Below are 16,791 nucleotides of genomic sequence, written 5' to 3'. Positions count from 1 at the left end.
CGCTTGCTCCAGACTGCCTCAGGCGTGGGAGACTCAAGGGTTCTACTGCACGGTCCCTCCCCATCCCAGCAGCACCCGCGTGCATCATTAGGCCCTGATTGGCTCCGGACGGATTCACGTGTGCTAACGGCATGCCTGAGGGGCGGGACTTTGCGGGGCGCCTTCCCCACGTGACCTCTGGCTGGTCGGACTTTGGTGAGGCTGGGGACTCCCAGGCCGCCTACTGAACTTGTTATGAGTCAGCCTGATGCGTTAGCCTTCCTCTCCCTTCGTCCCTTCACGGTGAGTCATCCAGTAGTTGTACACATGCTTATTCCACGCACCAGTGGGTGGATCCGGCGGGTCGGGAGGCTTTAAATCAGCCAATCAGTTCGTTCCTTATGGGAACAGGAAGTTCCCGTAGATAGTGAGTCGGCCAATCGATCACGTGATGCACTCGGCCAAACTCGAGGAGAATGTTCAGTTGTCTGGAAAGTAGCCTAGCAGAGACCTGCTGAGGCGGGCCCTGGTTGGCGCTGTGGGAACCCAAGACAAGGGGGTAAGTCTGGAAAAGGAAATGATCATTTAGCGGGAGGGGAAAGAGGTTTCCTGTGGAGACAACCCGTGGCTGCACCAGGCCCTGGAGAAGGGAATGAGAAATTGGGAGACCTCGGAATTTTAAAGTCAGAAGGACCATTACACACTGGGCTATAACACCTTCTCATTTTATAGATGGGAGAAATGGGAGGGAAACCAGAAAGGGAACAGCACTTGCCCAAAACTTCCAGCGAGTAACCTGCAAAGCCCAGTGTGGAACCACCACAGAGCTCTCCTCAGTCTTCGACCTGAGGTTGTAAATAAATCACTATATTCAATTAGATTCTGAGAAGTAATTTATAACTAGAATTTTTAATTTCAAAAATTTAAAAAAAACAATCTAATCGAAGAAAGAACTAGACAATGCAAATCTCCCCTTTCAGTAACTGAGCAAGCAGATGAAAAAATTAGTAAGGATATAGATACCATCAACCAAATTGACTTAAGTGACATTTATAGAATATTCCATCCAATAATAATAGAATACATATTCTAGTCAAGGGCTCATGGAACACTTAGACTATGTTCTGAGCTATAAAACAAGTCTCAACAAATGTAAATGAATTGAAGTCGTATAAAGTATGTTTTCTAACCACAGTGGAATTAAACTAGAAACAAATAGTTGGAAAATCATTACGATTTGTGCTTGTACATTTTTCTTCAGTGAATATTTATCAGACAAGAACCTTTCTAAGCTCTGTGGAGGACACAAAGATCTGTTTGATGTAGGGCTTTCTCTCAAGGATCTCACTCTTGGATAGTTCCCCTGGTAGGATATTTCATCAATTTCCCAACTAGACAAACAACCAAATGAAGAGGAAGCATGACAGTAGGCTGTGTGTGGTGAATGTAGCGGCTCCATCAGGCTGGCAGGGAACCAGAACCCTCATGCTGTTGTCAACAACATCCTCAGTCTGTGGTTTTGATCCTTATGGCTATCTCATGGTTGCCAGATGGCTGCTCCACCTCCAGCATCACATCCATATTCCAGGGAAAGAGAAGGAGGAGGAGGAGGAGCAAGAGGGGAAGGGGAAGGAGAAGAAAGCAACAAGCAGAAAGTGGTGTTAGTATCAGAAAAGCAGAACTCCCCAAAGTCTTCAGCATGGTTGATATTTTAAGAAAACAAGTCTCTCAAAGTATTTGCTTAATAATAAATCTAGCAGAGTCCAAGGTTTTTATTTTGCATCGTACATTTGGGAGAAGAGAAGAGTACAATCCTAACAGATAGGTATACAATTTAAGAAAACAGAGTTGTCAATTATAATGTTATTGTTACCAGAGCAAGAAATTATCAAGTAAGACAACTGGTCAGAATTCCATTTTATTTGGATATCATTTTCATAAGACATGGAATAATTTCTAATGTCTTTAGAGTCTCATAAGACCACTTTGTTTAAATTGTTCTTCCAAGGGCGGATTTGTATCAACAGAGAACAGAACAAGTCAGTAACAGTCATGAATATTCATACAAAACTGTATATTGCAAAGGAGAACATAAATTATATTCTTATAAACAGTCTCGGTTTTGTACAATATCAAATCAGATTCCTTGAGCCCTTTTATAACACAGAACAATATCTTTTGATTTATAGCTGCAGGGGAAGTGAACATCTTTTTCAATTCTTTCTGAGACTTGTTTCCTTTATTATGAAAACTTATTTTTTTAAAACCAGGCTCTGGAATTCCATTAGCTAGGATTATATGCAGAAAACAGTTCTTCAGAGCTCAATTGTGACGGTAAAGAAAATGTGGTAAAGGCTGGATAGGCTTTTATTTGCTGTTGATATTTTAATAGCCTTTTTCTTGTACTTGGCCCACTGGCCACAGCTTTGCCATAGAGCCACCTCTGGATGTACAGGAGGCAGAAATATAGTTGTTGGTTTTTTTTTAACTGGGGAATAAATCACCTGAACAAATTTGAAATAAAGGGATACACAGGAGAGTGGTTATCAGGGAGGACAGTTCTCAGAGTTTGTCTGAGACGTTGCCGTAAAAGAGATGGACATATAGGGGTGCTTAAGAGAGTCTGGGAAGGGAGACTTCTTTGTGGTTCTGGAGATCCTAGAAGGCTACTTGAAGGAAGTTAAATTTGACCTGGACTTAGAAATTCTGAGAGACAGGATTTGAATGTGGGCAGAAGGGAGAGTTGCAGAAGGATGCCATGAAAAGGGGAGTGGCCTGAGTAAATATACAGAGACAGGAATGTATGGACCATATGTGGAAAGATAGTTTCCTCTTTGTCAGGCAAAGAACGGCAGAGCGTAGGGAAGGGAGCAGCAGAGATAGGCCAAGTGTGGGGCAAAATCATGGACAGCCTCAAATGCAAGGCAAAGGGGTTTGGAATTTATCCTGTCAGCCATAGAAATGTCTTTTACTGCTCAAATACCTTTTTTTTTTTAGTTTATTTATTATTTATTTTGAGAGAGAGAGAGAGAAAGAGAGTCGGGTGGAGGCAGAGAGAGAGGAAGAGAAAGAGAATCCCAAGCAGGCTCTGTGCTATTAGCACAGAGCCCAATGTGGGGCTCCATCTCACGAACAATGAGATCATGACCTGAGCTGAAATCAAAATGCTTAACCAACTAAGCCACCCTAGTGCCCCATTGTTCAAATACCTCTTAAAAATATCCCGTCCTCTCCACCTCCATAGCCACGGTTCCAGCTCAGGATGCATTATCTTTCTGTTAAACTATTTCTTTCTCCTTGATGCAGATCCATAGTGATCTTTATGACACCCCATGGTTCAAACCTGTTCCCCCATGGTTCAAAAACTTTCTGTGGTTCCCGTGATTTCCTAATCAACTTGGGAGAGAGGCCAAGCTTCTCAGCCTGGCATTTGAGGTCCTTCAAAGGGGGAGGACTCAGAGGTGACAGCTGGAGGGGAAAGAAGAAAGACATGGTATTTGGACTCTAGAGAGACTCATGGAGACACTGCTCTATCCTTGAAGCTCCTCAGCCTCTGTTTCCATAAGACTCCTGATTCTCTAGGCAAATGGAACCTAAGAGTGATTGAAGAGACAAAAACCCCTAGTGGGCTATGAATTTACCTCTACCTCCACCTCATGCCTCTTCCTGCTGACTCTCTCCTCATCCATTCCAAATCTTGCCCTCCACAACATACAGATCTGAGGCCAGAGTTAGCAGCAGGCTAGGACCTGGCCTTCTCTTTTCCCTGAGACTGTTAGTGCTGATGGCATTGCCACTGTCATGGTTCAGTAAGTGGAATGAGAGGTAGGGTGGGAAGTGTCTGAGGAAGCCAAGAAAGGGTAGGGGTGAGGTGGGTATGGGTGGGGGGTGGAAGACAGGCAGGGCTGAAGTAAGGTGAAGAGGTTAGACATAGAAAATTAAGTACTTTATAAATAATAAATAATAGACATCTTCCATGTGCATATTCTGTGACCCACTGTGGGTCCCATTTCATCTACCCAATAACTCCATGAGGAATTATTGTCCTCATTTCACAGATGAGGAAGCAGGCTCTGGGAGATTCAGCAACTTGCCTAGAAATTTCTCTGTTGGAGTACCCAGGTGTTCTGACTCCTAGTGCCATTTTAGTGCCACACCACTCTAGAACTTTAGTGATAATAAATGTATACACATCTTCTCTCTCAACACCATCATCTGTGTGGTGGGTGTCATTAAGTCACATCTTAGAGCAGAGAAATAGCATGGTGAATAACATGTGAAAAGCCAGTCCCAGGCCTGGTGCTGTTACTCCTTTCTCTGTAACCTGGACCAATGCCTTTAACCTCTCTGAGCCCCAGTTACCCAATGTGTCTAAGGGACTATAATAAAATCATCATGAGGATGGCTTAAGCTGATTTCTATGAAGGTATTGAGAAAGCTGTAAACACTTACACAAGTCAGTATTACTACCGTAATTTTAAGATGGCATTGCTAGAAGTGGCCTCAAGAACCATGAAGTTCACCACCCATCCATTTTGTACAAGAGAGAGCTGTCATCTGGTAAATGAAGAAGGGAAGAGAATAATTGTTCACCTAAGAGCCAACAGCTAAGTTCCAATCTACAATTATTATAAGGCACCATGTGCATCTGGTTAATGTATCTCATTCTCACAACATTGCAGCACTGGTAATGTTGTGCCTGTTTTTCTGATTGAGAAACCGAGATTCAGAAGTGGGGCTATGTGGCGAACTTCACAAGATACAATTACTACCAACAATAAGAACAACAAAAAACCCAGAAGACTAAATTGGGGTGGTGCAGTTAGGGGTCCACAAGACCACCCTCAGGTCCAATGATTCACAAGAAAGATTCCCAGAACTCAGCAAAAACTGTTATATTTAGTTACGGTTTATTATAGCAAACAAATGGAGATTGAAATCAGCAAGGGAAAAGGCATGTAGGGCAGTATCTAGGAGAGACCAAGAATGAGCTTTCAGTTGTCTTTTCCCAGTAGAGTTGTGCATACAGTATTTACTTCTCTTGGCAGTAATGCTTGGCGATATGCATAGTATTGCCAAGCAGAGAAACTCACCGAGCTTTAGTGTCCAGGGTTTTTATTGGGAGCCTGGTCCCACAGGCATGGGTGACCTTAGTCCCCAGCTACTTCAGAGGTCAAGCTGATACCACATGTGACCCAAGGTCCCCACCAAAAATCACACTGTTCACGTAGACTACCTGGCATGGTCCATTCCCCTAAGTAAATAGACAGTCTTATCAGGTAAGACATCCCAAGGGCTTAGAGGTTACCTCCCTGGAGCTGGGCAAGGGCCAAACCTTTCTAGGGTAAGGTTAATCCTTTAATGTACACGTAGGATATTGGAGGGCACTAGCGTCAGTTTTTCAACTTGAATCTCTCTCCTACGGGGTTACATTCTGTGTTTTGGTGGAAGTCAAGAAGGTACTAGTGGAAGAAGTATAATCTTTTGAATATTTGAACTTCCCAAGGAATCCCCAAGCAATTCTGTGCCTGTGGCCTACTGGCTTAATAAAAATATCATGTCCCCCATAGCTATAAATCAACTCAGTGCTACCATAGATGATAACACCAAAGGCACATTTCACACTATTTGGAATCTTGAAGCACAAGAGTGTACCCTGCTGATCCATAATGTACTTAAAAGGGACATCATGACACACTTATTCTGTACAGATATAGAACACAAGAGTTCTTCCTGTGGGAGGATATTGAACTCTCCATATCAGGTGATATTCGGTCTCATGCAGTGGGTGGTTTGTAAAGGAAGAACTCCAAGAAGACATTTTGGTAATTGTGTGGTTTTTACCTCACAGGGCACTGGGCTTTTTAAACCTTAGGTATTTCATTTTTACAACAATAATACAATGACATAGGTATAATTGATAACTTATGTTTCCAAGTAGAAATGGCAAAGAGAAAGGAAGTGACTTAGCCAACAACATCCAGCAGATAAGAGGTGGAGGCGGGAAATGATCACAGATCTGCTGGGAAGGGGCAGAGCTTGAGGGGAGAGTTGGATGGGGAAGGAAGACAGCATAGGAGCTGGCCCTAGGAGGTCTGGATGGGGGGACAGGTAAGGAATCATAGGCAATGTAGATCCTCAGAAAATGCACTCACCCTCCGTCTTCAGAGTGCAGTGTCCAGGTTCAAGCTCTTCCTCCTTCAGCAAGTCTCCTCCATTGCTCACCTACAAAGTGCAGAGAAGGGAAATATACTTGTGAAAATCCAACAATCCCGGGTTCCATGAGGTTATTGGGGTGGAGGGGAGGAGTACCAAGTAAGCTAATGGGTGAGAAACCACTTTGTAACTTGGAAATACTGTGCATCAGTTAAATGTCCATGAGGATCCCTTGTTTCAGTCCCAGTCTGTCTTTCCCTTCAGACCAGACCCAGAAAGCAGAGCTCCACGACCTAGAGATTCTTGTGGCTGGAGATCCTGTGACCTTGACCTGTACCATCAAAGGCACCTGTGCAGAGAAACCAAAGCCCTTTTCCTTTCCTGGAATTGGCCCGCTCTGTCCTCCAACACAGACGGCTCCGGCAACTCCTCCTCCTGGTGCCACACTTCACCCCAAAGCCTCAGGATTATGGCACCACTCTCAGATGTTATTTGAACTTCTCCCTAGCTAAGTTGACCAGAAGTAGCATGGTCATGTTCCAGGCGGTCTGTAAGTGCTGGTGGGCAAAGGAAGACGCAGAGTCTCAGAGAACTGGTGGGCTCACGAGAAATTCCTGAGTCCTGGGGTGGGGCTGGGTGGGAGGAGTCTGGGAAGCTGTCACATCTTCTCACGGCTTCTATGGCTGGAAGGCCAGAGGTAAGAGCTGAGCCAGAGTCAGAGATAGATGAGGAAAGAGGATGTAGGGTAACTGGTCTGTGAAGTCCTACTCCTCTGGGCTTCCAGAAAGTCTTTCCAAAGCTCCTTGAGAATCATGAATAAGGAAAAGGCTGGGTCCTGAAGGACGTAGAAAAGGGAAGTCAGGATACCTTGCTGATTGCTGACCTTCCCTTCCCGTAGCACCCACTAGGCTGCTCTATTCATCTTGCTCCTTGGAGAAGACTCTACAGTGCAACTGTTCCTTCCATGGGATCCCTACACCCTCTGTGCAGTGGTTGATGGAAGGTGTTCCTGTGGATGTGAACAGCACAGACAACATCTTCCAGGTGACTTCCACCATAATTGGCCCCTGGACCAACAGCACCATCAGCCTCATAGGGGAGCCAGAAATAGTCATGAGTCTCCGCTGTGAGGGGAAGAACCAGTATGGAACCCATACTTCAAGCATCTTCCTCCTACCAGGTAAGTACACAGGGGACTACTGACTGAGCTAGAATGACAGCACCTGGGGACCAAGATGAGGATGGGCACAGGGCCAGAGGGAAGAGGAGTAGCTCAGACTTCACAGCCTTAGAAGAAAAAACACTCTCACTTCCCTCTGATTCCAGATAAACGTTCAGTTTACAGTGTGTTCATGAAGGGGCTGATCCAGGGCATTGTGTATGGATCCATTGCATCGGCACTGTTCTTCTTCTTCCTTGTCCTCCTTGCGTGAGTATCAGGTTGAAATTCATCATCAAGCCTTTTCCAACACCTACTACATTTGTTTATGTCCCTTATTCCCTTCCATTCTTCTCCAGTATTTGCCTTAAGGCTATAAATTTCCCTCTAAGCACAACTATAGCTGCATCTCACAAATTTTAATATGAAGTATTTTAGTATCACTTGGGTAAATATTTCTAATTTGCATTACGATTTTTTGACCCATGGGTTTTTTCCTCAGGCACAACAGCATTCTCTAATAATTCTCTTTTCTTTATTTCTACCTTAAATCCAATAAGTGGAAAGAATATACTATGCATGATTTCAATTCTTTGTTTTCTTTGTGGCACAATTTTTGTGTAGTTTTTATAAATATTCCACATAGGCTTAAGAAATGTATATTCTATATTTGTTGAAGGAAGTGTTCCATTGATATATAGCCTTTAAATCAGGTTTACTGATCATGTTTACATCTTCTCTAGTTGTACTGTGACCTCTACTCGGTGCCCTTCTCTGCATGTCACCTCGCATCCCTGCCCCTTTCTCTCACCTGGCTGAAATTTAGTCATCATTTAGGGCTCAGCTCACAGCCCTCCCATCATGCACTCCAGGAAACTTTCCCTGGCACCTGGACTGGGTGCGTTTTCAAGCCCCCCCCCCCCAGGCAACTGGGCTTTCAGATATTGTCAGTGCTGATGGTTCTACTCTATTGTGACTAAGTGTGGATATCTTTTTTTGTTTGTTTGTTTGTTTGTTTGTTGTTGTGTACATCTGGCCTTTTTCATCTGTGATTTGGTGTATTTTATCAATTCTGGAAATTTTTCAGCCATTGTTGCATACATTACTGCATCCGCCCTTTCCTTTCACTGTGGGCTTCTCATTTAATATTTCTCAGACTTTTTTTTTCTCTGTTTTACCTCTTGCCCTGTGTCCCGTATTTTCCAGGGACGTAGACAAGTGAACAAGTGCTAGGTTAGAGGTCCATACAAGGGAGATACCAAGAGGACCCCACTGCTTCAGAATCTCCATCTTTGTAGGGGAGGGTAGCATCCATACCGCCTAGAAATCTTCCCACCCACCCTTGGGGAGCTTTCCCCAACAGACAACTCTGTCAGTATCACAGATGTTTTCTTTCTTTCCCCAACTCTCTTATCTCCTCCCCCTCACTCTCAGCAATAAGTTTTACCTACTTCATAGGAAAAAAAAGCAACTCCCCAACACCTACAGTTATTGCCACTGGCACTGGTGATTTACTCCTTGCCTTTTTCAGAGAAAGAGGCATCCCTCTTCCTGTCCAAGGTTAGCCTCACCTCCTTTGCCTGGGAATCCATCTCCTCCACACTCCATTAATCATCCCTTCTGTCTCTTAAATTTTCAATCATTCTTTCTTTACTGGCTCTTTCTCTGAAAGATATAAACATGCCCAAATCTCTCCTGCGTCAGCCCCACAAACTCCTCCTATGTACCATCCAGTTTTTTTGAGAGAGAATAGCTTATACCCACTGCCTGATTCTCCTCACTCTTACATTCTTCAATCCCTTGCTGTCTGCTCTCCAGCACCAAGCCACTGAAATGGCACTGTCTGAGGCAGCCAGTTATCCTTGCTCTCAAAATTATTCTCAGGGGGCGCCTGGGTGGCACAGTCGGTTAAGCGTCCGACTTCAGCCAGGTCACGATCTCGCGGTCCGGGAGTTCGAGCCCCGCGTCGGGCTCTGGGCTGATGGCTCAGAGCCTGGAGCCTGTTTCCGATTCTGTGTCTCCCTCTCTCTCTGCCCCTCCCCCGTTCATGCTCTGTCTCTCTCTGTCCCAAAAATAAATAAACGTTGAAAAAAAAAATTTTTTTTAAAAATTATTCTCAGGATCCAATGGCAGATGTTCTATATCTTTCTTGTTCACTTTAGGTGGCGTTTATGATTCTGGTTGGGGTGGGGGTAAGGCCCTCCTACACATGGGTTTTTTTTTTTTTTTCACAGCGAAGAAGTATGGCGAGGCTGTCTGCTGAAAATGACATGGGTGGGGGCAGGGGTGGGGGGAAGGGATCAGGAAGAATGGTAATGTTGGTGAGGTGGTTGGAATGGCCACTGAAGAGAATGAGTGGGATCCGCCCAAGAGCAAGGAAAACAATTGGTGACCAGCAACAGAGGCCCAGTGGTGACTGCAGGTTGCTCATTGTTAGCAGCACCAAGCATCATTGCTATGTCATGTTTCCTCCCAGCAGCTGTCATTGGAAGAAAAGGGGTGAATGGCAGCATTGATCTGGGTTCGGGTCTTTACAGGCAGGGTGCCATGGAAGGGTGACAGGATGGGAGACCAAAGAGACTGTGGAAGCTGGAGGGAGAGGGCACTCAAGTGGACAGCTGTTGTACCTGGTGGGGCGGGCGATAAGGAAGAGAAACCAGGAGGGCCTTCACAGGCATAGAGTGTGGCGTCTTGGATCTGAAGCCTCCATCAGTGAGATCAAAAAACAGAAACACAAGACTAGATAAGAGCCCAAGAAAGCTGAACAGAACAGGGGATTCTGGGTGGCTCAGTCAGTTGTCTGACTCTTGGTTTCGGCTCAGGTCATGATCTCATGGTTCATGAAACTGAGCCCCACATTGGACTCTGTGCTGCCAGCGTGGAGCTTGCTTGGGATTCTCTCTCTTCCCCCTCCCAACTTTCTGCCCCTCCCCTGCTCATGTGCATGTTTCTACTCTCTCTCAAAATAAATAAACTTAAAAAGAAAGCTGAATAGAACAGAACTAGGCAGAGCATGGGGTTATTATGGTTTAAACTGTCATAGGTGGAAGTTTCGACAGATGATGCATATGGGATAATGGTTTAAGGAGATAAGTCACATTAGTCAGGACTCTTCCAGTTGTGAGTGACGAGAGCTGAATTCAGCAAGCTCAAGGAACGAAGAACAGTTATTTGTTGCTATATCACAGTCCCCTAAACTTAGCGACCTTAAACAATGGGGTCCCACCTGAATGATTCTTCAGCTTCCATGGCATCCACAGAGGTCACTTGGTATTTATCTAGCGGCTGGGCTGGCTGGGCTGGAAAGTCCAAGGTGCCTTCATTCACGTGCCTGACATTTTTCTGGGGACAGCCAGAAGGCTGGGCTCATCTGGGCCCCTCTCACTTTCCATGGAGTATCAGGGCCTCTTTTATCATGGTCTCTTCCAAGGCAGAAGTCACCAGCCCTCTTTAAGGCTATGCCTGGAATTAACAGAGTGTCACTTCCATCATATTCTCTTTGAGCAAGTCATAACCTAGCCAAGATTCAAGGGGAAGAGAAAACTTGAGACCCCATTTCTCCATGGGAAGAGTGCCAGAAACTTGCAGCCATCTGCAATCTGCTACAGGAACATATTGACCATCTGTTAAGTCGAAGACTTCAACAGCAGAGATTCATTTTCTCATGGTTCTGGAGGCTGAAAGTCCAAGATCAAAGTGCCAGCAGGATTGGTTTCTCCTGAGACTCTTCTCCTTGGCTTGCAGATGGCCACCCTCTTGCCTCTCCACCTGGTCATCCCTGTGTGCAAGCACACCCCTGTCTGTCCCTCTTACAAGGACACCAGTCATATTGGATTATGGGGGCCTCATAATTGAAATTGGGTGCCTCAATTTAACTTACACCCCATTGAAGGCCCTATCCAAATACAGCCCTATCAATTAGGGCCCATCCATATGAGCTCATTTTACCTCAGTTACCTTTTTTTCTTTTAATTGTTTTATGTTTATTTATTTATTTTGAGACAGAGAGCAAGCAGGGGAGGAGCAGAGAGAGAGGAGGGAGAGAGAGAATCCCAAGCAGGCTCCGCACTGTCAGCACAGAGCCTGATGTGGGGCTCAGTCTCACAAACCATGAGATCATGACCTGAGCCAAAATCAAGAGTTAGATGCTTAACCAACTGAGCCACCCAGGCACCCCACACATGACGTTATTAAGAGTCTGCTGTCTCTGTGTCTTTGTTCTGCTTCCTTCTGTGTTCACTTGACCTCTGGAGGCTCTTTCCTTCCACCTAGTGGCAAGATGGCCAAAGCAGCCCCATGATTATATTCTCTGACCTCAGCAACTCTAGCTGAAATAGAACTTGTCTTCTTCTTGGTGATACATCAATCCCAGAGAAGACTCTGATTGTCCCTGCTTGAGTCACAGGCCCATCCTCAACTAATGACCTGTCCAGGTGGATAAAGTACTTTGGTGGGCCAGTCCTAAATCTGTGTACTGTGCTGTTCCAGTCCCATGGAAACCATAATTAAAGCTCCTACACATGCTTCCCCCTCACTCCTTCCCCTTCCTGACTGACCCCAGTGCTTCCCCGTGTGGCCTTGTGTGGCACAGGGTGCCCCCTCTCAGAAACTTTGAATAACAAAGTGTCTTCAATGGCAGTCATCCCTCAATTTGTTGGCTTCACCATACCTGAATACAAACAAAATCCCACGTGCATGCCCACTCCTTGGGAAGAGCCAGACTGGGCACAGCAAAGGAACCAGCGAGCAGGGTGGTTGCCATTGCCAGGGCAAGAAAGGAAGGGACCAGTCGTGTAATCAATGGTACGTCTTAACAACAGAGCCCTATGCAGCTGTAAAAAAGACGAAGGAAGCTCTCTGTGTGCTAATATGCACACATATGCCGAAAATACTAAGAGGAAAGGTGCAAAAAAGATTTGTCTAGGAAAAAAAAATCGTATACATATTGAGACATTAGCGGGCTGGAAGAGAAGCTGAGGAGAGGCACAGCTGTGGAGGGCCACTGAGCGGGAGGGCTGGGACTTTGTGCTGGGAGTGCTGGGGAGCCATGGGAGGGCCAGGAGCAGGGGAGTTGCAAGCCATCTCTGGGGCAGGAGGCCAGGAAAGAGGCTAGGAAGAGGACCCAGCTCAAGAGAATAGGGATTTGTATCTGCATTTGATGAGGGGAGTGCAGTGCTGGTCACAGAACCAGCAAATGGAGGGAAAATTGGTCTTCTGACCCCCAGCCCAGGGAACGGGGAGGGGGTGGGGGGAGACTAAGCACAGTATTAACCACAAGGCTTGTTGCCCTAGAATGAAGATTCTTAAATGGTGGGAGGACAGGCACATTCCCAAGGCCACAGAGACCCCGATTATCCAGAAGCCAGAGGTGCCGGGGGAGCCAGAAACAGCCATGGAGTCTGAAGCCAAAACTCCTGGGCCTCAATTGGAAGTAAGTCCCTGGGCTCGACAGGGCCACCAGCCAGGCTGCCGCACAGCTGACGCCAGCTGATCTCCACAAGCTGCCGGAACTCACCCACTGCCTAGCAGCACCACTGGGGAACACTGGTTAGAAACAAGGATTCTCAGGGGTCCCTGGACCTGTGAACCCAGCCCCCCAGGGTCAGAGCCCGGAGGGCGGCAATCTCTCCTGCGCGTTGCCAGTCGTGGCCACTGGCAGGGCTGGGCCTGAACAGAGTGTCTGTCTAGTTCCTCAAGCCAAGTCCGTGCCATGGATGGTGAGGACCCTGAGGGGCTCCAGGCCCAGCCCCTGCCCCACGTGGGGAGGCAGCCTTGGCCACAAGTGGCTGCTGCCCTGCCGGGAGAGAACAGTCGGTACCAGAGAGTGGGGCCTTCTCAGTCTGCTCGGAGCTGCCATAACAGAGTACCACAGACTGGGGAGCTTAAACCACACAGGTTTATCTTCACAGTGCCAGAGGCCAGAAGACCAAGGTCAAAGCGTCCGCAGGGCTGGCTCCTTTGGAGGCCTCTCTCCCTGACTTATAGACGGCCACCTTCTCCCTGCGTCCTCACGTGGCCTTCCCTGTGTGCATCTGTGTCCTGATCTCCTCTTTGTATGAGGACACCAGTCATAATGGATTCGGGCCCACCCTAATGGCCTCATGTTAACTTAATCATATCTTTAAAGGCCCTGTCTCCAAATGCAGTCGCCTGGTGCTGGGGATTAGGGCTTCAACATATGAATTTGGCGGTGGGCGGGCACAATTCAGCTATTCGTGTCCTCTGTTGATGGGGACCCAGAAAGGGGAAGGGCTTGGCCAGGGCAGGGGAACACCAGGACCTGGTTTTCTCACAGTCTAGGGCTCCCGAGAGAGGACAGACCATGGACAGACAGACTCCCAGACGGATCAAGACACACGCATGGATCGAAGATGCGGAGACCGACCGGCCCAGCCGGACCTCACAGACCTACAGGGCAGGAGCAGCGACTTTGCCTGAGACTCTAAGACCGGAGACCACTGCTAGGAGCTCACGCATTCCCTGGGCAGACATCCCCCCAAAGACTCCTGGGTGCTGGGCCTCTTGGTCAGCCCCCACCAGGGACACACCTGCTTCCTGCCCTTGAACCACACGGTCTGGGCCGGCAGGTGAACGTGCAGGAGCACGGAGGATGGACAGAGGAGCCTGGGGGGAGGCAGCACTAGGAAATGGGCTAATGCTGTGGCAGAGGCCACACGGGCACTGTGACCCAGAGTGACCAGTCACCCTCCTGAGGCCTCGGGCGCTACCAAGCAAATCCGCCCTCGGCGTTCTGCAGAGAGAAATGGGGAGCTGTGGGAGGGAAGCGCCCGAAACACTAAAGAAGCCCCAGAGGCCTCTCTGCAGGGACACTGGGGATCACGAAGCCTGTCCTCCACACCCCGACATTGCAAATGGGGAAACCGAGCCTCAGAGTGCCTCAGGCCACACAGCAACACTGTGCACTGCTCAGGACCCCTCCATCCCAGGACCTTTGATCCCTGGAGCAGCTCTCCCCGTCCCTGGCCATTTTCTCCTGCACTAAGATTCTAGTGCACAGGTTGCAAAATCAAAAGCCCACATTGGCCCCGCAGGTAACAAAATGGGTGCCGTTGGCCTGGTGGGGACCTGGTCCATCTTGAGAGCAGGCTCCCCACCTGAAGGGGGTGCCAGCAACAGCGAACTCAGCTCCAACTCTTACCTCCCGGCAGGAATGAGATCTGAACTGCTGGGTCTTCTGGTTTTTGTTTTAATCTATCTGTCCTCTACCTCTGTCTGTCTGTCTGTCTATCTATATCTATCATTTGTCCATTCTCTACCTATCTATCTATGTATTTTCAGAAGAATCCAGACACCTAGATTCTAGTGTGAAATTTCTGGATTCACACACGTTAGTAACAGTGTTTAAAAAGCACCATGGGTCCTGGGGCGCCTGCGTGGCTCAGTCATTTAGGCATCCAACTCGATTTTGGCTCAGGTCGTGATCTCATGGTTCGTCAGGCTCTGTGCTGACAGTGTTGGGATTCTCTCTCTCCCTCTCTGTCCTTTCCCACTCGTACACGCCCTCTCTCTAAAAATAAGTAAACTTAAAAAAAAAAAAAAAAAGACAGCATAGATCCATGTAAAGCCCCGTGTGGACCTATCACTCGCAAGTCTGATCAGAAGCATAGACCTGGAGGAGACACCTTTTCTCTAAACACACCTCCTGCCCAAAGGAGGTGTGGTCATTCAGAATGCGAGCGCCTTGCCCAGTGGAAACAATCCCCAGACCTTGGGAAGAAGCTTGGGTCTGGAAGAATGAGGAAGAATTATTTGGGTGGAGAAGGACGTTCCAGGAATTCGTCCACTCGTCTGCCACAAATGACTGCAGTGGCCCCGTGTGCCAGGCCCTGGGCTGGGGACACAGATGAGTGAGGTCCAGGTGCTGCGCAGCCAGGGCTGCGTAGGGGGAGCCTCTGGGAGGGGGAGGGACAGGGGCCAGCCCTGGGAAGAGAGCGTGTGGCCCCAGCTGGGAGCCGGAGCATTGCCGTCGCGCTGGGCAGACGTGCTGGGGGCAGGGGAGCCACAGGTGGGAAGCTAGGAGGCAGGAGCCCTAGCGCTCCCGCAAGGGGGCGACGACAGGGAGAAAGGAGCCGGGCAAAACGCCACCGGCTGGGCCCGAGGAGTCACCCAGCCCGCTCTCCAGAGAAGCTAGAGGGACTGATGCTTGGAGGGCACACATGGCAAGTTCAACTTCAGCGGCCAGCGGGTAAGGACTCCCAGACACGGCGATACCTAGTTCAGGAAAAACGGACTGTCCCCGTGGGGACAATGTGGGCTTTTGATTTTGCAACCTGTGCACTAGAATCTTAGTGCAGGAGAAAATGGCCAGGGACGGGGAGAGCTGCTCCAGGGATCAAAGGTCCTGGGATGGAGGGGTCCTGAGCAGTGCACAGTGTTGCTGTGTGGCCTGAGGCACTCTGAGGCTCGGTTTCCCCATTTGCAATGTCGGGGTGTGGAGGACGGGCTTCGTGATCCCCAGTGTCCCTGCAGAGAGGCCTCTGGGGCTTCTTTAGTGTTTCGGGCGCTTCCCTCCCACAGCTCCCCATTTCTCTCTGCAGAACGCCGAGGGCGGATTTGCTTGGTAGCGCCCGAGGCCTCAGGAGGGTGACTGGTCACTCTGGGTCACAGTGCCCGTGTGGCCTCTGCCACAGCATTAGCCCATTTCCTAGTGCTGCCTCCCCCCAGGCTCCTCTGTCCATCCTCCGTGCTCCTGCACGTCCGCCTGCCGGCCCAGACCGTGTGGTTCAAGGGCAGGAAGCAGGTGTGTCCCTGGTGGGGGCTGACCAAGAGGCCCAGCACCCAGGAGTCTTTGGGGGGATGTCTGCCCAGGGAATGCGTGAGCTCCTAGCAGTGGTCTCCGGTCTTAGAGTCTCAGGCAAAGTCGCTGCTCCTGCCCTGTAGGTCTGTGAGGTCTGGCTGGGCCGGTCGGTCTCCGCATCTTCGATCCATGCGTGTGTCTTGATCCGTCTGGGAGTCTGTCTGTCCATGGTCTGTCCTCTCTCGGGAGCCCTAGACTGTGAGAAAACCAGGTCCTGGTGTTCCCCTGCCCTGGCCAAGCCCTTCCCCTTTCTGGGTCCCCAACAACAGAGGACACGAATAGCTGAATTGTGCCCGCCCACCACCAAATTCATATGCTGAAGCCCTAATCCCCAGCACCAGGCGACTGCATTTGGAGACAGGGCCTTTAAAGAGATGATTAAGTTAACATGAGGCCATTAGGGTGGGCCCGAATCCATTATGACTGGTGTCCTCATACAAAGAGGAGATCAGGACACAGATGCACACAGGGAAGGCCACGTGAGGACGCAGGGAGAAGGTGGCCGTCTATAAGTCAGGGAGAGAGGCCTCCAAAGGAGCCAGCCCTGCGGACGCTTTGACCTTGGTCTTCTGACCTCTGGCACTGTGAAGATAAACCTGTGTGGTTTAAGCTCCCCAGTCTGTGGTACTCTGTTATGGCAGCTCCGAGCAGACTGAGAAGGCCCCACTCTCTGGTACCG

The 16,791-nt window shown here is 48.6% G+C and overlaps 1 protein-coding gene across 1 annotated transcript; it reads left to right on the top strand.

Annotated features, from left to right (window-relative positions):
• Window positions 1-131: 131 nt before the first annotated feature.
• On the top strand, window positions 132-8,516 carry LOC124511696 (SIGLEC family-like protein 1). The gene is made up of 4 exons (XM_047079077.1): window positions 132-195; window positions 7,034-7,315; window positions 7,462-7,564; window positions 8,501-8,516. Exons 1-4 carry the CDS (start codon window positions 132-134, stop codon window positions 8,514-8,516), a joined length of 465 nt encoding a protein of 154 aa, XP_046935033.1.
• The last annotated feature ends 8,275 nt before the right edge of the window (window positions 8,517-16,791 follow it).

The sequence above is a fragment of the Lynx rufus genome, unplaced genomic scaffold (genome assembly GCF_022079265.1).
Source record: "Lynx rufus isolate CCGP_SWC_20201006 ecotype Redwood Valley unplaced genomic scaffold, mLynRuf1.p SCAF_16, whole genome shotgun sequence".
Taxonomy (NCBI): Eukaryota; Metazoa; Chordata; class Mammalia; order Carnivora; family Felidae; genus Lynx; species Lynx rufus.
This window is presented reverse-complemented; position numbering and strand designations above follow the sequence as displayed.